The sequence below is a fragment of the Geotrypetes seraphini genome, chromosome 9, assembly GCF_902459505.1.
Source record: "Geotrypetes seraphini chromosome 9, aGeoSer1.1, whole genome shotgun sequence".
Lineage (NCBI taxonomy): Eukaryota > Metazoa > Chordata > Amphibia > Gymnophiona > Dermophiidae > Geotrypetes > Geotrypetes seraphini.
The window spans coordinates 78,492,211-78,515,815 of record NC_047092.1 but is presented as its reverse complement, the minus strand read 5'-3'; the positions used below and the strand labels follow the sequence as shown (position 1 = coordinate 78,515,815).

Here is a 23,605-nt window from a genome sequence, read left to right as displayed (position 1 = left end):
AGTAGTAACCCAGAAGGTGTGGAATCGGAGAAACACAGAACCGTGCTTGCATGGTGGTGTACATGGGAAGCAACCCCTTGTGGTCTGCACCTGGAATGAACCACCCTTACCATCCCACCCTTGGTACACCACTGGTATAAGTTATCTTGTCAGTATATGTACTTAAATGCACATATATTACCAGGTGATTTTATAAAAGGCCTTTCCACATGTAAAACTGAATTTGCATGCGTAATAACTTTAATAAATTTAATCCCCACAGATTCAAATTGGGCAAACAAAAAGTCAGCAATAATCCTGCCATAATACAATAGCAAGTGTTGAATGATTATGACTATTGATTGAATCATATGAAACAAGCTTATTATTACATTTGATCAAAAAGTTTAATGGAAGGTGTTTTGATGAGGAAAAATAGACATAGCATCAAACTACTCAAATGAAGATTTTGTGAGGCACCATACTTATAAATTCATAAACAGAAATATTTATGTAAGAACATGTATAAATTTGTCTATAAGTTATGAATTTGATTCTTTAACTGTATTATAGGGTATTCATACAACTGGTGGAAAAGTAGCTGATGTTTAGTGCTATAAATATTTTTTAAAACTATATATATTTTCTAGGAACTTAGGGGGAATTCATCAAGAGGCATTATGGCTTTAATACATGTTCATGGAATTAGCGCACACTAAACGGAGACAGCCCAGCCTACCTAAACAACCGCCTAATCTAAACTACCTCAACCAGACATAGAACCAACAAACCGTTCACGCATCCCCCAATCAGAGACGTCAAACAAAAAAAAACTGTACGATGGCCTTCTAGCCACACAAGCAGCAAAACTAGACTATCAACTCTCCAATTTACTGATAATGACCCCAGACTACAAATCGTTCAGAAAAGAAATAAAAATCATGCTATTCAAGAAATCCCTGAAGACAAACTAACACCGCAAGACTCGTCCCAATTCTCTGAAGCAACCCGCTCTACTCTTCAATTCCTCTGGAACTAGCCAGATAACTCCTTTTATAATCCGCCTTGAACCGCAAGGTAATGGCGGAATAGAAATCACTAATGTAATGTAAATGCTAGATGCCTATAGGTATAAAATGGCGCTTTGGCCTGGATTTCTCTAAATAGCGCCATTGTTGGTAGCCACCTTTAAAAGTCAATTTATCACCTCCTATGTCTTGTGTGAATAAACCCTCGACGATCTCCCCCTACCCACCGCAACCAAATCCTCCCAAATAAAGCCCTGCTGTTACCTCTGTCCAACCCTCCCTCCCACCCCTGCCCCCTCCCTCCACCTCTCCCCTCAATCCCACCTCTCCCCCCTCCCCACCCAACCCTCTCCCTCTATCTCCTAATCCCCTCCATGACTTCGTGTGACACCACCAAATCCCTGTTTCCCCATTCAACTCCCCCTTTCCGCACCTCTCCCCCATCAGTCAGACACGACATTCACTCTACCCACATAACAATCCCCGCTCAAGCAACCCCATGCACACTCAACAGCAATAACCAACTAATCCATAGCATAGTAATGTCCCAGGTAACCTGAGATAACCAATCCAGGAACCACCTGCACAGTCTCCTCTCTTCAAGTGTTTGGGTGATCCTCCTCCTCTCACAGCAGCCTCCACATCCGCTCGTCTCCCAGACCCCTGCTTTTGGGATTGCACTGAGCTTGCTCACCACTGAAATTTCTCCATTTTTGTGGCCGCCTGCTTCCCCCACCACACTTAGGATCCCTTCTTTGTAGAACAGTGCTTCTGCCTCCACCACTGTTGTCACTTACTTGTGGGCCCCATTAATGGTGATAAGGAGCCCAAAGGGAAACAACCACCGGTATCTAAGATTTTTCTGCTTCAAGGCTGTCACAATTGGTCGAAATTTCCTTCTCTGCAAGGTTATTGCGGACAAGTCCTGAAGCACTCAAAGTGCCCAGTTCTCTGGCCTTTCTCACCCACTTATCTTTATCAGCAAAATTATGCAAACAGGCAATTATATCTCTGGGGTACTCAGCCTTTTTAGGTCCCAGTATGCAATGAGCTCTATCCACCTTCACCTTAAGACCAGTAGCTTGGGCTTCCCCCTCCTCAGGAAAGAGGGATCCAAAGATCTCTTGCACTACCTTCATAGAGTCTAAATATTCAGCAGTATCAGGCACCCCATGAATGCGCATATTATTTCTTCTAGACCTCTTTTCTAGGTCTTCCATACAGTCATAACAGTCCTGCTAATCCTTCTGTGCCGCCTTGAACACCCCACTCAACTCCTAGACCATGTCGTCCTGCTCACCAATTCGGCACTCTGCTTCCTCCACTCTCCCCAGAAGATTAGCAAAAACCTGCCTGATCTCCTTCATGGCATCTTTGATCTTCCCCTTCACCGCTACCACTTTGAATTTAATGTCGATGGCCCATTGCTGCAGGTCAGCTTTTGTGACCGCCGCTGATGATTCCCTACGTCGCAGTCTCGGTAAGACTCCCTGCTCGGACTCCTCCTCTAGGCCGCTCTCTCCCAACTCCCGCATGGGAGACTACGGTGGGAGCTCATGGCAGTCATTTCCTATTGGCGATCTAAACGGGGCAGGAGCGTAGGAAGATGGCTCCTGCCCCGAAAGCCTGCTAGACCACCAGGTAAAGCTGGGATACCGGGAGGAAGGCGAGAGAGAGGTGGGAACGTGATAAAATATGGATTTTCTTTCCCCCCCCCCAAAAAAAAAATCACGAATTTGTGAAACCGTGAGTGTGGAAACCACGAATGGGGAGGGGGAAGTTTATTCACAATCGAGGTCAGAGCTCCCTCTCTAACCCTCCATCAGGCTTGGTGACATCACCGGAAGTCTTTAAACATCTTTTAAACAATGTTTTTCACTTAACTATAGAATATGGGCCTTAGTGCATTAATTCCATTAATATGCGTTAAAGCCATAAAGCCACTTCATGAATTCCCCCCTTAGTGTTTTGTTCTGTAAGAAAATTTCAATTGCTGTTGATAAATATGACATATATTTTAGTAGTAGTATTGTTAAACTGATAGTCCTACACTAGAAGATTCTGGTTTTCACTGAAATAAAAGTACCGGTTAGGATTTTATTAGTGATGAGGCACATCTTTCTTTAGGCAAAACATCTATTAATATACACTGTAGTTTCCAGCTACCAAGGAAGGAGGTCTAAAGGCTCAGCCAGCTGACTGGTAAAGGGGGTGGGCATGTAAAATCAACAGGTGGCTGGGGCTCAGTTTGCAGCAGCTATGTTACACATTGCTGTTTATAGGTCTCTTCTATTGTCTTGTTGAAGTATTTCTGTTGTCTTCTTGTTGCTACAAATTGCCTTTAATTACAACTATGGCAGGAAATAATTTTGGGGCGACAATAAGGCGGATAGCAAGGTTCTTTTACTGGCTTCCAAAATCCTTCAGTAGTATGAGGAGTCAGAATTTCAAGCTCCTGTGGAAATCTGGTAAGTTTATTTTAACAATTGGATTTAAATAGACACAGTAGTGTTTTTATAAAGTGAATTAAAAGGTTGATGGCTATCTGTTCTTTTAGTGTTTGCTGTTTTAAATGGTGTATTAAAAAAAAAAGACAACAAATCTAAAGGCAGAATTGACTATGCACCAATTAAATTGAAATCATATATTTATAAAGTAAGTCCTCTTAAGATCAACATTTCTCTTCAGTTTAATTTGTAGTTTAATGACTAATTGTATGCAAGACTATCTTGTAATTTCCCATCTCCCCACTGTTCAATTGTCAGTTAGCATTTTTGTAATAAGTTCTGAGTCATGAAACAAAAAAATGTTAGAGTTGTCAAACTTACATTATATGTAGACTAAAGAGCCAGTTCATTGTGATAATCTTTCAATCTAAATTCTAAGTTAAGAGATGTGGGTTGAATTTATTGTTTAATATCACATGTAAAAATATTTATTTGTAGAATATAATATGAATGTTGTATCAAGGTCATTTGGATTTATCAAAAAGTTTTGGGAATGTTTTATGTAGCATATAAACATACGGCCTATTTTACAAAGCCACGCTAGCGGCTGCTGCGCAGCAACAGCCCCAAAGCCCTTTAAATCTCTATGGGCTTTGGGGCCGATAGTTTAATTTGAATAATGTTGTCATAACTTGATTGCATGGGATGTACCTTTAGCCTGAATTTGTGCTTATTTTGCTAGTACATAAAATTTTAAAAAAATTGCTTACTGAGGAGAGAAAAGAGCAGTGTTCCCAGATACAGTACTTAGCATAGAACTTTTAAAAAAAACATGAATGAAATGCTTAGATGTACATTTTTTTCTTAAATAATCATTTTCTCATGCTATGTGGAAAAATATGTAAATATGGCAGTGTCCTAATTCTTCAAAATACTTGTTTAATATTTGGGGCATACTATACTTTTGTTTGAAATAGATTTCTCAGCAAATATGCAGAAAAAGTGTTCTGTTACTGAGTCTGAAGGATGAGGGGCAAATTTACAAAGCTGTTTCCACATGTAAAGCATATTTTATAGGGAGAAGGTCTTTTATACAATTGTGTGATCACATAGGCACATAAAAAGTAGATGTACAGAAAGACTACACCTACATTTAGGAAGCTGCATATAGGCATTCTTGGGTTCATATTTTGTGCAGAGTTGCATATACTGTATTTATGTACGAGAACACACTTATACATGCTTAGAGTACATACATACCAGCCACAGATCTAGATCTGTCTCTCCTTTCTTTCTCTTGCATCCAGCCTATTCTATCACTTATCCTCTATTCCATCACCTATTGCCTCTCTCTTACCATGTTTTAAACCAACTCTACCCCTTCAGAGACTCATTCCCTTCTTCTCTCACCCCTCCACAGTATCTCCATCCCTTTTCAATGCCTCTCATCCTCTATCCAGTCTTCCAAGTCATTCACATCAATGGCATACATGCTTATTGGTTGTAGCTCTCTGTTTTATTTTTTGTTTAATACATGTTTTGGATGCCACAAGGGGTGGAGCATTCCTTCCTCCAGGCGGAGCACCCCTCTTCCATGCAATGGGGGGGAGGGGCATGGAGTGGTCAAGGGGGTCACTTTCTGGTGGACATAGTAGTTGGCTCTACCAGTTCCCTTCCCTGGAATAGGAAGTTGACATCAGAGAGAGCAGGGGCTGGCGGAATCAATGGCCGCATTCACCAGACTGTGGCCCCATGGTGTTTCCTTGTATCCCCTCGCTGGCAGCAACTGGGTTGGACCTCCTCCACTGCCTTGCTCTTAGTACACCTCTGATTCACATTATTTCTCAATCTTTCCCCACACTTCTTACCTACCATTTCATACCCCCCACTCATTCTCCCAACCCATCACCCCCATTCATGCCTATCAATTGCTAAATCCTCACTATCTCTTCAAAATTCCCTCTCATTCTCTCACATCCAAAAATCCTGGCTTTTCTGGCCTCAACACTCTCCCACTCAATCATATAATCCTAGTCATCTTCTTACCCTAACCCATCCTTTTTCTCCTATTCCCAGGGGTTTTATTTTGTACCTGTGACATTTCTTCTCTTTCCATGTCCACCATCATTTCCTTTGCATCTCTGTGTTCTGTCTAGTATATCCCCCTCCACATATTCAGCATCTGTATTATGTGTCTACACCCTTCCATGTCTACTAGCATCCCTCCCACTGTGTCCTGTCTATTCCTATATCTAGCTTCTTTCTCCTGTACCACCAAGGCCATATCTAGATTTTCAGAAAGCTTTCGACAAAGTTCCTCATGAGAGGCTCCTGAGAAAATTAAAGAGTCATGGGATAGGTGGCAAAGTTCAGCTTTGGATTAAGAATTGATTATCAGATAGAAACAGAGGGTAGGATTAAATAGTCATTTTTCTCAATGGAGGAGAGTAAACAGTGGAGTACCGCAGAGATCTGTACTGGGACCAGTGCTATTTAACTTATTTATAAATGATCTGAAAATTGGAATGGTGAGTGAGGTGATTAAATTTGCAGATGACACTAAACTGTTCAAAGTTGGTAAAACACATGCGGATTGTGAAAAATTGCAGGCAGACCTTAGGAAATTGGAAGACTGGACGTCCAAGTGGCAAATGAAGTTTCTGTTTTGAAATCTTTATTCATTTCAAATCTTAAAGCAGGTACAATAAATACATATAATAAGTTAACTTTCAAAAACACCTGACATCTTATAATTAATCCTTATAAAATAAAATAATATCTCCCTCCCTTATACATTTATAAAGATGATTTATTCAAGATATACTCAAAAATACCCTCCCCCCACCCCCCTTAATGTCTTAAACTTTATTATTCAGGGAAGAATAATTTTTAATCTTTATAATAATCTATAAATGGCCTCCACACCTCTTGAAATTTGTTAAAACTCCCTTTTTGGACAGCTAACGCCCTTTCCATTTTATATATATGACAAACTGAATTCCACTAGAAACAATAATTAAGTCCACTCCAATTTTTCCAATTGTAAGTGATCTGTTGAATGGCAATACCAGTTAAAATTAATAATAATTTGTTATTATTAGATGATATTTGTTTCTTTGCTCTCATTTCTATACCAAATAAAACTGTGTCATATGATAATGCCACATGATTTTCTAACAGGGAATTAATTTGATTCCAAATTGATTTCCAAAATTCTAATATATAAGGACAATAGAATAATAAATGATCTAAAGTCCCTGCTTCAAGATGACAATGCCAGCATATATCAGATTTAGAGCTATCTAATTTTTTAAACGAACAGGGGTCCAGAAAGCTCTATGTAGCAAGAAAAACCATGTTTGTCTCATAGATGCAGACATTGTACATCTCATCCTCCAAGACCAAATACGTGGCCATTGAGATGCCGTAATTTCGTGCTTAATCTCAATGCTCCAAATGTCTCTAAGACTATTCCTTGGGTTTTTTTTTCCAATAATCCAGATAATAATTTGTACCACTGTACAGCCTGGTGACCCAGAAAGTCTACCTGAAAGTATAGGAATTCTAAACTATATTGAGTATTAAAATTTTTCCATTCAGGGAACCCCACCTGAATGGCCTGCTTCAGCTGCAGCCATTTATAACTTTGTGAATTATTCAAGCCAAATTTTTGCTGTAACTGTGAAAAATCAAGCAGTTTACCATTAGACATTACTTCATCAAAAGTACATATTCCTCCTATTATCCATTGCTTCCAAGTTATGAAAGGGTATAGATAAAGGGGATCCAAGGGTGTAGACAAGGATCACCTTACAGGTCATGGACTTGATGGGCCGCCACGGGAGCGGACTGCTGGGCGTGATGGACCTTTCAGTCTGACCCAGCGGAGGCAACTTCTTATGTTCTTATAAGCTTAAATCTGCCAATTTGAATCTTGGAATTAAGCCATATTGTTTGATTTGTCGATTTATGAATTGGATTAGAAGTTAAATTATCTATCAATTTTAAAATTTTCCAAGTATCAATTAATATTTTATTTTCTTTGTACAACCTAGACATTTTAGTACTAATAATATGACACAGCCTTATAGGAGACATAAGTTGCCATTCCAATCTTAACAAATCTGGTAATTTTTCCATGAATTCTGGGAGGACCCAATACATACCTTGGCGCATTATATAGGATTGATGATACCTAGGTCTGTAGTTTGAAACCAATGTGGGATCTTTATTTGGCTTTGGCAAAACTATAGTAACCAAATCTGCCATAGTTCCTTTTATACTGCCATTATTTAATTGTGTTTGATATAAATTTAACAGATAAGGTAATATTGTAATTTGAAAAGATTTGTAGAATTCTACTGTAAAACCATCCCCACCTGGAGCAGGTCCAACTCTAAGGGACCCCAATGCTGTTTGTAATTCTTTTAGTGATATAGGCTTCTCCAAGCTTTCTTTTATATGATCAGGAATTTTTGGTCCTTTAATTAATTTTAAAAATTCTAATCCATCTTTTTCCTTGTCCGAATAAGGCTCAGAAGAATACAGGGATTTATAGAATTTCAAAAATTGTTTTATAATTTCATCTGTTTGAGAAGATGAATTCCCTTTTTCATCTTTTCCCATCCCTATTTTTACTTTTCATTTTTTCACTTTTAAATAATTTGCCAATAATCTTCCCGCCTTATTCGAATTTCCATAATACATTGTTTGTTCAGAGAATAAGTCTCTACTTATCATTTTAGAAGAAATTTCATTATATTTTCCTTTAATTTTTAATAATTCTTGTAAAGTAGAATTATCCCAATTATTAATTAAGTGTGATTCTAATCTCTTTATTTCTTGTTCCAAATTGGAAAATTGTTTTCTAATTTGTTTTTTGGTAAATGTTGAAAAGGAAATAATTTGTCCTCTTATGGTAGCCTTGAATGCATCCCAAATTGTTCCTATAGAGACATCTTCGGTAATATTAAATTGAAAGTATTCATTAATTTTTGACTGAATTCTCTCAACAAAATTTGAATCCATTGCATTGAATTGAATTTGAATACATTGCAAGCAATGTATTATCAAATCTCCATATTGATTTATTATTTATTTGATCAATTAAGAACATAAGCAATGTCTCTGCTGGGTCAGACCTGAGGTCCATCATGCCCAGCAGTCCGCTCACGCGGCGACCCAACAGGTCTAGGACCTGTGCAGTAATCCTCTATTTATACCCTTCTATCCCCTTTTCCAGCAGGAAACTGTCCAATCCTTTCTTAAACCCCAGTAACCTACTCTGCCCTATTACGTTCTCTGGAAGCGCATTCCAGGTGTCCACCACACGTTGGGTAAAGAAGAACTTCCTAGCATTTGTTTTGAATTTGTCCCCTTTCAACTTTTCCGAATGCCCTCTTGTTCTTTTATTATTTGACAGTTTGAAGAACCTTTCCTTCTCTACTCTCTCTATGCCCTTCATGATCTTATAAGTCTCTATTATATCCCCTCTAAGTCTCCTCTTCTCCAGGGAAAAGAGACCCAGTTTCTCCACTCTCTCAGCGTATGGAAGGTTTTCCATCCCTTTTATCAGATGTGTCGCTCTCCTCTCGAGTAACGCCATATCCTTCTTAAGGTACAGCGACCAATATTGGACGCAGTATTCCAGATGCGGCGCACCATCGCCCGATACAACGGCAGGATAACTTCTTTCGTCCTGGTTGTAATACCCTTCTTGATTATACCTAGCATTCTATTTGATTTCTTAGCGGCCGCTGTGCACAATGCCGTCGGCTTCATTGTCATGTCCACCATTACCCCCATTTCCCTTTCTTGGGTACTCGCATTCAATTACATTTATTTTGATCTATACTCCACCATGATCAGATAGAATGATTGGATCAATAGAAGCTTGCCCTACATGTTGAACTAAGGAATCTGAAACAAATACATAATCTATTCTAGAGAAAGATTTATGGACCTGGGAACAAAAAGAAAATTCCCAATCATTAAAATGAAATATTCGCCATATATCATGCAAAACACAATTTTGTATCAAATTATCTAACCCTAATGACTTCATACATCTACTAGGTTTTTTTTTTATCCAAAATTGGATCTATAACAGCATTGAAATCCCCAGCCACAATTAAATTAGAAGCAGCCAGTGGTATTAATAATTGCTGAAGATTTTTTATAAAAATTCCATTTGATTTGAATTAGGTGCATATACATGGAACAGTGCCAAGGTAGTATTTCCCATTATCATGTCTATATGGACCCATCTTCCTGACAGGTCTGCATTTTTCATTTTAAATGAGGCATTACACTTTTCATGAATTAGAATTGCTACCCCTGCTTTTTTTCCAACAGCTGGCGCAAAAAAACAATGCTTTATCCAACCACATTTTAATTTTTTAGATTCAATAGCAGACAGGTGAGTTTCTTGGATAAAACAAATGTCACAATTCTGTTGTTTTAGGAAAAGAAGCATTTTTTTTTTCCTTTTAATAGGATGGTTGAGTGAATATATTTCAACCTCCATTAAGAAAATTATTTCTAAATTCATATATCTGAACAAATAATCTATTATGTTGTAATCTTTTCATTAACATTCCTTTCTTCCCATTTTTTCCTCTTTCCTCTTCCCTTAAATTAATATTTAACTTCATACTTAATAACTCCCCATAATCCAACCCTATTCCCACCCACACTCCCTCCCATACAAACTTACGAAAACTTGAAAACATCAAAACAGGCAAGTTTCTAACATCCCTCCCTTGATAGAAATTAAATAAATTATATAAGGTTTTCCATTCCATATTAATCAATATTTGATATATAAATGTAACTTTAAAATATAATTATATCTTGATATATTAATTCAATATTCTTAAGTTATATAAATATAATTCATTAACCATTCAAAATCTCTATATATAAAATCGGAGGTATGTATGTGTGTGTGTATGTGCCGCGATCACGCAAAAACGGCTTGACCGATTTGAACGAAACTTGGTATGCTGATCCCTCACTACCTGGGATGATATGTTCTGGGGGTCTCGCGGCCCACCAGCACACGTGGGCGGAGCTACAAACAGAAAATCAGATTTCACCCATTCATGTCAATGGAAAAAATGTAAAAAGCTGCCATTCTCACAGTAATTCAAAAACGGCTATACCGATTTGAACCAAACTTGGTATGCTGATCCCTCACTACCTGGGGTGATATGTTCTGGGGGTCTCGCGGCCCACCAGCACATGTGGGCGGAGCTACAAACAGAAAATCAGATTTCACCCATTCATGTCAATGGAAAAAATGTAAAAAGCTGCCATTCTCACAGTAATTCAAAACCGGCTATACCGATTTGTACGAAACTTGGTATGCTGATCCCTCACTACCTGGGGTGATATGTTCTGGGGGTCTCGCGACCCACCTGCACACGAGGGCGAAGCTACAAACAGAATATAAGATTTCACCCATTCATGTCAATGGAAAAAATGTAAAAAGCTGCCATTCTCACAGTAATTCAAAAACGTCTTGACCGATTTGAACCAAACTTGGTATGCAGATCCCTCACTACCTGGGGTGATATGTTCTGGGGGTCTCGCGGCCCACCAGCACACGTGGGCGGAGCTACAAACAGAAAATCAGATTTCACCCATTCATGTCAATGGAAAAAATGTAAAAAGCTGCCATTCTCACAGTAATTCAAAAACGGCTTGACCGATTTGAACGAAACTTGGTATGCAGATCCCTCACTACCTGAGGTGATATGTTCTGTGGGTCTCGCGGCCCACCTGCAAACGTGGGCGGAGCTACAAACAGAAATTCACATTTCATCCATTCATGTCAATGGAAAAAATGTAAAAAGCTGCCATTCTCACAGTAATTCAAAACCGGCTTGACCGATTTGAACAAAACTTGGTTTGCAGATCCCTCACTACCTGGGGTGATATGTTCTGGGGGTCTCGCGGCCCACCTGCACACGTGGGCGGAGCTACAAACAGAAAATCTGATTTCACCCATTCATGTCAATGGAAAAAATGTAAAAAGCTGCCATTCTCACAGTAATTCCAACTATAAAACACTTTCTATGACACTATAACCACTAGGGACATCGTTTCTATTCTATCACGGACACCATACATATAGAGTTTGTATGTTCTAACTGTGTTTGTAACTGTTTCCTTCATGCACCCCAGTTCATAATGTTATTACATTACATGAGTACTCACATATCCTGAACTAGGAACACAGGTTCCATTCTGAACCGGGAACAAACTGCATGGAGTTTCTTTTCAACCTGAGTTTCCACATATTGAGTTGTTTAAATCAATACTGAAACTTTTGGATGCCACTTATTCCAACAGATCTTCCTTTTCAGTTTAAGAGATTGCAAATTCCAGTGAGACTTGCATTCTCTATCACAATCAACAAATCACAGGGACAGACTATTACATACTGTGGAGTGGATTTAAGATCCCCCTGTTTTTCCCATGGACAACTCTATGTTGCTTGATCAAGGGTGGGTTCACCCAAGAATTTATATGTTCTTGCTCCTGGAGGTGAAACTAAAATTGTTGTTTATAATCAAGTTTTGTGTTAGTTGTATTGTATTCATTTTGTCAAATATTTCACATTATAATTTGATTATTGTACTTTTTATAAAGCTGAAAAAAATAATTTCATTCACCACTATAAAGTTTCTTTATTTCAATCCATTTACTGTGTTATTGCTATAATTAAATACCCATGCAACGCCAGGGCATCAGCTAGTAACCTAATAAATTAATTAGAGATATTTTAAATTTCTATTTCCTTAAACATCTGCATGACACCAAAATTCACTATTACACTACAATGCCATCAATAAATTTCATTTTCATTAAGCATCAATCAAAATAATAAAACCATAACTGATAATGAAGAAAACTTCTCTGCACATCTGGTTTACTGACTGGCCAATGGCTGCTCCATTTTGGTTCGACCCTTCAGTGGTGCAGTCCCTTTTCCTTGCTTACTTAAGGCTGACCTCCCATTAGAGCATGAATCTTGAGAAGCATCTGCAGGAGGGATTGTAGCAACATATTCTTCTTGACCCTGGCTTTTTTAGATCCCTCCTGACTTGGCCATGGTGAGATCAGGTGTTTAAAGGACTGATACATATGGGTCCTAAAAGACTAGCACAAACCCACTAGATCAGTTTATCCGGAAGAGACATGAACAAAATCCAATATGACTACGGAATTGTTGGAAAGCACTGACAGTTTACCACCTCAGGTCAATGCCTTAGGTCAAAGCCGACCAAGATTTATAGATTTTCTTAAAGACCACATTAAAATTCCTCTAATTCTGGACTTGTTCTCTCCTCTTCTGCAACAATTGGAACAGCTTCCTGAAATTGAGAGGTACCTGACATTTCAATATTTTTGGCCACATGAGAGCCTTTGGTAGGCTCTAAAACATTAAAGAAGCAGGCAATTAAAAATCATTTGGATCTCTCTCTGCAGAACTGTTAATAATCTTCTTTCCTGTGGTACCAGTTGGCTTCTTTAGCACAGAATGAAGTAAGCTGATAAGATCAGAGGCTGCTATGGTTAGAAATCTAAGAAAATGCTATTATTACATCTTCAAGGTTAAAAGACACTTTTTCAGCCAGATTATTCCATACCTCAATAGGTACCAGGACCAGGAACTCCTTAATTCTCTTTTCTTCCTGATAACGTTAGTAATTCCTCTGTACAGCTTCACGTGCCACCCAGCCCTTCATCAAGTAAATGAACGACAAAATCTCAGCGTGGCTCTTCTGCAGGAACAGCGTCTGCAGCGCCTAGACAACCATCATCTTGCGCTGCCTCCGCTCCTTCAGGGCCTTTAGCAGCAGCAACTTTTTCCTTGAGTTTCCAGGGAGCAACCCGCACACGGAAGCTGTTCTCCTCGCAACGCAGAGGCGCGCTGCGGGTCTTCACGGAACTTCATGTTGCCCGCAGGGGGAAGGAGTGAGAGCTGTAATCAAAAAACTTCATGGGGCCCAGTCCAGGATTTACATCACTTTAGAAACCCAGATCAAGCGGTGTTTATAGCCATTTAATATTATACTTAAATTAAGTCTTTTATGGGCATCTTCACTGCACTCATCTATATTCATATCTCCTGCATAAAAGACTCATCATGGCTATATTCACCCGGTAACAAAACCTCCCCGGAAACAGGAAATTAGAGGTCAGAGGCTTTACAACTAGCCGTCTCCGATCTTCCGTTCTCTAAAACTCCACTGTTCCCGCCTTCAACTCCACAACCCCCACAGCCATGAAAAATCCTTCATCGCACAAATCATTATACACTTTTATTCTCCACATTCGATGATCCGTGAGCATCACCCATTCAATATTTCTTTTCACAGTCCTCCAAACTCTTCTTCAGATCTAACCCACTCAGCATTTGCAGTTGCTTCTATTTACAACAGTCCTACTTGATCTTAATTACTGCACTAGAACCAAGCACCTCTGAAGTTCCATTCCAGAGCATTCCAGACTTCAGCAAGTACATTTTAGCATATGAAAAGTCTTTTTCTTTTTTTTCCAAAGAAAGTATGAATTATAAAAATTCTAAATCAGTTAAGTTATTTTTCTTGGCAGCCATTTTAGATCATAAAAATAATAATTAAAACAAAATATAACTAAATTCCTTTTTCAAATTATTCATGTTCTAGTCAATAGATGTACAGTATATCATTTTATATTTCCTCATTAGTTATTCCATTGGTATTTCTTGAGCTGAAATAAAGTCTTTAAGCTTTTCAGGATCTTGGAATATATAAAGTTTATATTTATAAGTAACCTTCATTTGAGACGGATAAAAAAGCCCATATTTAGCCCCCATTTCTTTTAATGGTTGTCTCAATTGCAAAAACTTTTGTCTTAATACAACTGATTCTTTAGCCAAATCTAGAACTATTGTTAATTTAGAGTCTTTATATGAAAAGTTTTTAATTTCTTTTGCTGCTTTTAAAATGTCCAAAACATGTTGAAATCTAAGCATTTTAAATATTATTGCTCTTGGCTTACCTTTCTTGGGTTTAGTACCAATTCTATGTGCTTTTTCAATCTCAATAGGAATTTTTGTTTTTATAGAAAGAATCTTTGGGATTGTATCTTCCAAAAAGGAAATAATATTTTTTCCTTCATATCCTTCCTTAAGACCAAACATTCTTAAATTCTGTTTCTTTGAAAAATTTTCAAGATCAATCAATCTCTGCTGCATTGTAATAATATTTTTATGATCATCTTTATTTTCTATCTGTATTTTTTCAAATTTTTCAATTCTGTTTTCCATTTTATTCATTCTATGAGTAATGATGTCTAATTTCCCATTCATGATGTTTATTTCTTGTTTCATTTCCACCATTGTTACACTTATATTTTCCAATTTATCCAATATTTCAATAACATCCAAAGCATCCAGTGAGGATGAGATTCCACCGACCGCTTGTAAGTCTTCCTTTAATCTTTTTGGCTTCACTGAAGATTTTCCTGAGATCTCTTGTGACTTTTGTTTTACAGAAGTCATCATCAAAATATTTTTTCCCAAATATGATAAAAGCAAAAGATATTATACAAATAATTCCTATTAAACTAAATCCAAGGGAGGGAGCTCAAACTTCAATCTGCCATATGCTATGCCTCCAAGTTCTGGAATCATGTTCAGTTACTTTTGAGGTTATCTCTGAAGAAAATTGACACAATTTAGAAACTGTGCCCCATAATGAGGTCTCAATCCAATTTACTACTAACCAAACATCTTGTAAGGTGACTGCTTTATCTTTAGGAAAAGAGTTTACATTTGACTCCATTCCCATTTGTACTGGAGTCAAAATTTGTGCAACTAGTTGTTCCTGTGCACAATTTAAAAGTCATTACTTGGATCCAGTTCAAGAAATTGTGAGGGAGAAGATACAGCTCCATTCACAGGTACAGAAATTCCCTACAGCAGGGCTGCCCAATTCCAGTTCTTGAGATCTACAGGCAGGCCAGGTTTTCCAGATATCCAAAATGAACATGCATGAGAGAGATTTGCATGCTAAGAAGGCAGTGCAGGCAAATCTCTCTCATGCATATTCATTGTGGATATCCTGAAAACCTGGCCTGCTTGTAGATCTCGAGGACCGGAATTGGGCAGTCCTGCCCTACAGTATTTGAAACTGGTTGAGGAGGTGGTGACGGTTCACCTGAGGACAGGGAAGCAGACTGAGAGGACAGGCTTACCTTGTCATCCAACGTTGATGATATCAAGGGTTGAAGATGACGGTCCATTGGGCCGGTAGCAAAGGCAGATGGAATTATCTTTGCTTTGCTTTTTCCCATGATGTTAGGGAGAATTCCCTGCCCATCAGGACTCTGAAGGGGCTTAACTAGGGGTGTGCCCCTTGGGCCATGCCCTTCGGGCTCACGACCACTGGCCATGTACCACAGCTAGCAGGTCTTTTAAAGAGGCCTGGAAAGACCTCTCTCTCTACTCAGCGTGGGTTTGCTGGCTGTGGGAGTGTCTGTCAGTTCTCCAGCAGTGCCTCGCGGCACAAGACAGCCCCTTTATTAGTTAAATTTAACCTTATTTGTTATGACTGTTTCATAAGCATGTCTCCTTAAAGTATAGTTTTAATTTTCACTTGTCTTAAGATTTCTGAACATCGGCAAGGGATAGTTAATCCGACATGTTTTGCAAAATCATGGCTTTATCAAGGATCTCTCCTACAGGTTAAGGACAAACACAATTACTACTCCTACTTTAATACAAAACTTTCAACTCTGATTCTAACAGCATAATTTAACTTTTCCTGCCAAAAAACCATCTGATTGTTTTGCTCAAAATGTCCACGGCACGCCAATACAACAGTTTTTAAACATACCGCTCTGTGACATCATCCACCATCACCCAAACACACATTTTCTGGATTAAATCAGTGACTCCCACTCAATCTCTAGATTTAAACCTAAAGGGGTCACAGTAGTCAATGTATAGATGCAAAATTCAGAAGCTTTTCCAAGTTTTTCCAAAATCAGGGTGTGTGTGCAAGATTTAGGAAAAACAAAAAACAATGCGAGAGGGAGATTCAAATAAGGATGGGAGGGAGAGTTCAAACTCGGAAGATGGAAAATCTAAGTAATATTTCTACATATCGGTTGACAGTGCACCAGCAGAATGTTTTGGAGTTAGGATTGGTATTTGTGCCATCGATGCCCCTAGACTCATTTTGATTAAGAATAGCTTCAAGTTTTTGTGAATATTACAACTTAAAATCTATTTTTTGGACAATCCAGTTACTTTAAATATGTCAATTTGTAGACCCGAATCTCATTGGGTTCCCCCCCTGGGCCGATGAATACAGTCTACTTTTTGTGATGGATTTTACACAAGTGGAAAGTGGAAGAAAAAAGATTGTTTGGAACATTACAAGAAAAGAAAGTTTGGGATGAGTTGGTTTTCCAAGATGAGGTGGTTATAGTGAAAGCTGATAAGGAAGGTGCTACAGTACTATTGGATAAACATCTACTGGAGAGAAGCGGAAATCCAGTTAGCTGACACTACTGCATATAGGCTTTTGAAGGAAGATCCCACTGAAAAGCTTATTTTTAAAAATTCATGCTTTGTTGTTAGATGTTTACAAACAAGGTATACTGACTACTAAAAAATATCAATTTTTGATTGAGAAACATCCGAAGATACAGAGGATATATTTTGTTCCTAAAATCCATAAAGATTTGAAAAAAACTTCCAGGGAGGTCAATTGTGAATATGAGACATTCATTGCTTGAACCGTTATACAAATTTGTGGATTGTTTTTATGTGAAGAGGCTATAAAGGTACATCTCATTTTTTGAGAGACTACCAAGGTCTAGTACAGAGAATTTTTTGGCTACCCTTGATGTAGTTTCATTACATACAAAGATATCTCAGGCTGGTGTACTACAAGTGATTGAAGATATCGTAAATGAGAGGTCTGAACCACGAGTTCCCACTGCTTTTTTTTTAAACTGGCTGAATGAGTAATAACGAAAAATTATTTTTCTTTTGAAGGAAGATATTTCCAACAAGTTTGGGGAGTCGCTATGGGGGCTTGCTTTAGCACCCTTGGTGGCTACCCTATATGTGGTGAGCTTCGATGAACAATTTTTGTATCCTGTATCCCTCTACATTTTTTTTCAATATGTAACCCTTTGGCATAGATTTTTTAATGATTCCTTTTAATATGGACAGAACAGTAGCTTAATGAATTTGTTGTATAGTTGAATTCATTAGACCCTTGCTTACAATTTAAATTATCATATGATTGACATAAAATTGAATTTCTGGATCTATACATTTAGAGCTAGTCCATGTGCCTTTAGAACCACAGTATATAGGAAATCAGTGTCATATAATACATTTTTGCACTTTTCTAGTTTCCATCCTTATAAAGTACAATCTGTCAATAAGCCAGTTCCTTAGGTTGAGAAGAATATGTTCTACACTTGAAGTGTTTAAGTCCTAAGCGGATATGTTATTGAAAAGATTTGAGAGTAGGGATTACCCCAAGGGGGCAATTCGTCGGCCTTACCTTAGAGCTTGCTTTGCTAATAGAGACTTATTAATAGATGAAAAAGTTCAAAACGAAAAGGACATCTTATATCCTACCGTTTTCAGGGGAGATAAAACAATTTGTGAACATTATGAGACAGCACTAGCACATATACCCGTTTCCCCTCAATTCTCCATGATAGCATATTCTAGAGAAGCCACAATTGGAGAGCGTTTAGGACATTTAAAATTTGGGGAAAATAAAGATAGATGGGGGAAATTATGGACATGAGAGTTGTGGTAAATGTCAATGGTGTGAGTGTGCATTGAAAGAGAATGAATGGGTTGATCCTCAGACTAAAAGAACATTGCGAAGTCATTATAATACTAATTGCAATAGTGCCCAAATCTATATATATAAAATCGGAGGTATGTATGTGTGTGTGTATGTGCCGCGATCACGCAAAAACGGCTTGACCGATTTGAACGAAACTTGGTATGCTGATCCCTCACTACCTGGGGTGATATGTTCTGGGGGTCTCGCGGCCCACCAGCACACGTGGGCGGAGCTACAAACAGAAAATCAGATTTCACCCATTCATGTCAATGGAAAAAATGTAAAAAGCTGCCATTCTCACAGGAATTCAAAAACGGCTTGACCGATTTGAACGAAACTTGGTATGCAGATCCCTCACTACCTGGGGTGATATGTGCTGGGGGTCTCGCAGCCCACCTGCACACGTGGGCAGAGCTACAAACAGAAATTCACATTTCACCCATTCATGTCAATGGAAAAAATGTAAAAAGCTGCCATTCTCACAGTAATTCAAAAACGGCTTGACCGATTTGATCCAAACTTGGTATGCTGATCCCTCACTACCTGGGGTGATATGTTCTGGGGGTCTCGCGGCCCACATGCACACATGGGCGGAGCTACAAACAGAAAATCTGATTTCACCCATTCATGTCAATGGAAAAAATGTAAAAAGCTGCCATTCTCAGAGTAATTCCAACTATAAAACACTTTCTATGACACTATAACCACTAGGGACATCATTTCTATTCTACCACGGACACCATACATATAGAGTTTGTATGTTCTAACTGTGTTTGTAACTGTTTCCTTCATGCACCCCAGTTCTTAATGTTATTACATTACATGAGTACTCACATATCCTGAACTAGGAACACAGGTTCCATTCTGAACCGGGAACAAACTGCATGGAGTTTCTTTTCAACCTGAGTTTCCACATATTGAGTTGTTTAAATCAATACTGAAACTTTTGGATGCCACTTATTCCAACAGATCTTCCTTTTCAGTTTAAGAGATTGCAAATTCCAGTGAGACTTGCATTCTCTATCACAATCAACAAATCACAGGGACAGACTATTACATACTGTGGAGTGGATTTAAGATCCCCCTGTTTTTCCCATGGACAACTCTATGTTGCTTGATCAAGGGTGGGTTCACCCAAGAATTTATATGTTCTTGCTCCTGGAGGTGAAACTAAAATTGTTGTTTATAATCAAGTTTTGTGTTAGTTGTATTGTATTCATTTTGTCAAATATTTCACATTATAATTTGATTATTGTACTTTTTATAAAGCTGAAAAAAATAATTTCATTCACCACTATAAAGTTTCTTTATTTCAATCCATTTACTGTGTTATTGCTATAATTAAATACCCATGCAACGCCAGGGCATCAGCTAGTAACCTAATAAATTAATTAGAGATATTTTAAATTTCTATTTCCTTAAACATCTGCATGACACCAAAATTCACTATTACACTACAATGCCATCAATAAATTTCATTTTCATTAAGCATCAATCAAAATAATAAAACCATAACTGATAATGAAGAAAACTTCTCTGCACATCTGGTTTACTGACTGGCCAATGGCTGCTCCATTTTGGTTCGACCCTTCAGTGGTGCAGTCCCTTTTCCTTGCTTACTTAAGGCTGACCTCCCATTAGAGCATGAATCTTGAGAAGCATCTGCAGGAGGGATTGTAGCAACATATTCTTCTTGACCCTGGCTTTTTTAGATCCCTCCTGACTTGGCCATGGTGAGATCAGGTGTTTAAAGGACTGATACATATGGGTCCTAAAAGACTAGCACAAACCCACTAGATCAGTTTATCCGGAAGAGACATGAACAAAATCCAATATGACTACGGAATTGTTGGAAAGCACTGACAGTTTACCACCTCAGGTCAATGCCTTAGGTCAAAGCCGACCAAGATTTATAGATTTTCTTAAAGACCACATTAAAATTCCTCTAATTCTGGACTTGTTCTCTCCTCTTCTGCAACAATTGGAACAGCTTCCTGAAATTGAGAGGTACCTGACATTTCAATATTTTTGGCCACATGAGAGCCTTTGGTAGGCTCTAAAACATTAAAAGAAGCAGGCAATTAAAAATCATTTGGATCTCTCTCTGCAGAACTGTTAATAATCTTCTTTCCTGTGGTACCAGTTGGCTTCTTTAGCACAGAATGAAGTAAGCTGATAAGATCAGAGGCTGCTATGGTTAGAAATCTAAGAAAATGCTATTATTACATCTTCAAGGTTAAAAGACACTTTTTCAGCCAGATTATTCCATACCTCAATAGGTACCAGGACCAGGAACTCCTTAATTCTCTTTTCTTCCTGATAACGTTAGTAATTCCTCTGTACAGCTTCACGTGCCACCCAGCCCTTCATCAAGTAAATGAACGACAAAATCTCAGCGTGGCTCTTCTGCAGGAACAGCGTCTGCAGCGCCTAGACAACCATCATCTTGCGCTGCCTCCGCTCCTTCAGGGCCTTTAGCAGCAGCAACTTTTTCCTTGAGTTTCCAGGGAGCAACCCGCACACGGAAGCTGTTCTCCTCGCAACGCAGAGGCGCGCTGCGGGTCTTCACGGAACTTCATGTTGCCCGCAGGGGGAAGGAGTGAGAGCTGTAATCAAAAAACTTCATGGGGCCCAGTCCAGGATTTACATCACTTTAGAAACCCAGATCAAGCGGTGTTTATAGCCATTTAATATTATACTTAAATTAAGTCTTTTATGGGCATCTTCACTGCACTCATCTATATTCATATCTCCTGCATAAAAGACTCATCATGGCTATATTCACCCGGTAACAAAACCTCCCCGGAAACAGGAAATTAGAGGTCAGAGGCTTTACAACTAGCCGTCTCCGATCTTCCGTTCTCTAAAACTCCACTGTTCCCGCCTTCAACTCCACAACCCCCACAGCCATGAAAAATCCTTCATCGCACAAATCATTATACACTTTTATTCTCCACATTCGATGATCCGTGAGCATCACCCATTCAATATTTCTTTTCACAGTCCTCCAAACTCTTCTTCAGATCTAACCCACTCAGCATTTGCAGTTGCTTCTATTTACAACAGTCCTACTTGATCTTAATTACTGCACTAGAACCAAGCACCTCTGAAGTTCCATTCCAGAGCATTCCAGACTTCAGCAAGTACATTTTAGCATATGAAAAGTCTTTTTCTTTTTTTTCCAAAGAAAGTATGAATTATAAAAATTCTAAATCAGTTAAGTTATTTTTCTTGGCAGCCATTTTAGATCATAAAAATAATAATTAAAACAAAATATAACTAAATTCCTTTTTCAAATTATTCATGTTCTAGTCAATAGATGTACAGTATATCATTTTATATTTCCTCATTAGTTATTCCATTGGTATTTCTTGAGCTGAAATAAAGTCTTTAAGCTTTTCAGGATCTTGGAATATATAAAGTTTATATTTATAAGTAACCTTCATTTGAGACGGATAAAAAAGCCCATATTTAGCCCCCATTTCTTTTAATGGTTGTCTCAATTGCAAAAACTTTTGTCTTAATACAACTGATTCTTTAGCCAAATCTAGAACTATTGTTAATTTAGAGTCTTTATATGAAAAGTTTTTAATTTCTTTTGCTGCTTTTAAAATGTCCAAAACATGTTGAAATCTAAGCATTTTAAATATTATTGCTCTTGGCTTACCTTTCTTGGGTTTAGTACCAATTCTATGTGCTTTTTCAATCTCAATAGGAATTTTTGTTTTTATAGAAAGAATCTTTGGGATTGTATCTTCCAAAAAGGAAATAATATTTTTTCCTTCATATCCTTCCTTAAGACCAAACATTCTTAAATTCTGTTTCTTTGAAAAATTTTCAAGATCAATCAATCTCTGCTGCATTGTAATAATATTTTTATGATCATCTTTATTTTCTATCTGTATTTTTTCAAATTTTTCAATTCTGTTTTCCATTTTATTCATTCTATGAGTAATGATGTCTAATTTCCCATTCATGATGTTTATTTCTTGTTTCATTTCCACCATTGTTACACTTATATTTTCCAATTTATCCAATATTTCAATAACATCCAAAGCATCCAGTGAGGATGAGATTCCACCGACCGCTTGTAAGTCTTCCTTTAATCTTTTTGGCTTCACTGAAGATTTTCCTGAGATCTCTTGTGACTTTTGTTTTACAGAAGTCATCATCAAAATATTTTTTCCCAAATATGATAAAAGCAAAAGATATTATACAAATAATTCCTATTAAACTAAATCCAAGGGAGGGAGCTCAAACTTCAATCTGCCATATGCTATGCCTCCAAGTTCTGGAATCATGTTCAGTTACTTTTGAGGTTATCTCTGAAGAAAATTGACACAATTTAGAAACTGTGCCCCATAATGAGGTCTCAATCCAATTTACTACTAACCAAACATCTTGTAAGGTGACTGCTTTATCTTTAGGAAAAGAGTTTACATTTGACTCCATTCCCATTTGTACTGGAGTCAAAATTTGTGCAACTAGTTGTTCCTGTGCACAATTTAAAAGTCATTACTTGGATCCAGTTCAAGAAATTGTGAGGGAGAAGATACAGCTCCATTCACAGGTACAGAAATTCCCTACAGCAGGGCTGCCCAATTCCAGTTCTTGAGATCTACAGGCAGGCCAGGTTTTCCAGATATCCAAAATGAACATGCATGAGAGAGATTTGCATGCTAAGAAGGCAGTGCAGGCAAATCTCTCTCATGCATATTCATTGTGGATATCCTGAAAACCTGGCCTGCTTGTAGATCTCGAGGACCGGAATTGGGCAGTCCTGCCCTACAGTATTTGAAACTGGTTGAGGAGGTGGTGACGGTTCACCTGAGGACAGGGAAGCAGACTGAGAGGACAGGCTTACCTTGTCATCCAACGTTGATGATATCAAGGGTTGAAGATGACGGTCCATTGGGCCGGTAGCAAAGGCAGATGGAATTATCTTTGCTTTGCTTTTTCCCATGATGTTAGGGAGAATTCCCTGCCCATCAGGACTCTGAAGGGGCTTAACTAGGGGTGTGCCCCTTGGGCCATGCCCTTCGGGCTCACGACCACTGGCCATGTACCACAGCTAGCAGGTCTTTTAAAGAGGCCTGGAAAGACCTCTCTCTCTACTCAGCGTGGGTTTGCTGGCTGTGGGAGTGTCTGTCAGTTCTCCAGCAGTGCCTCGCGGCACAAGACAGCCCCTTTATTAGTTAAATTTAACCTTATTTGTTATGACTGTTTCATAAGCATGTCTCCTTAAAGTATAGTTTTAATTTTCACTTGTCTTAAG

At 38.3% G+C, this 23,605-nt stretch overlaps 1 protein-coding gene across 1 annotated transcript in view; it reads left to right on the top strand.

Moving 5' to 3' along the window:
- The first annotated feature begins 3,345 nt into the window (after positions 1–3,345).
- Positions 3,346–23,605, top strand: part of RASSF3 (Ras association domain family member 3) — a 250,007-nt gene continuing 229,747 nt past the window's right edge. Inside the window, exon 1 of the mRNA XM_033959456.1 lies at positions 3,346–3,475. Within this exon, the coding sequence (XP_033815347.1) occupies positions 3,361–3,475 (115 nt within the window). The 5' untranslated portion in view covers positions 3,346–3,360. The remainder of the gene's footprint in view (positions 3,476–23,605) is intronic.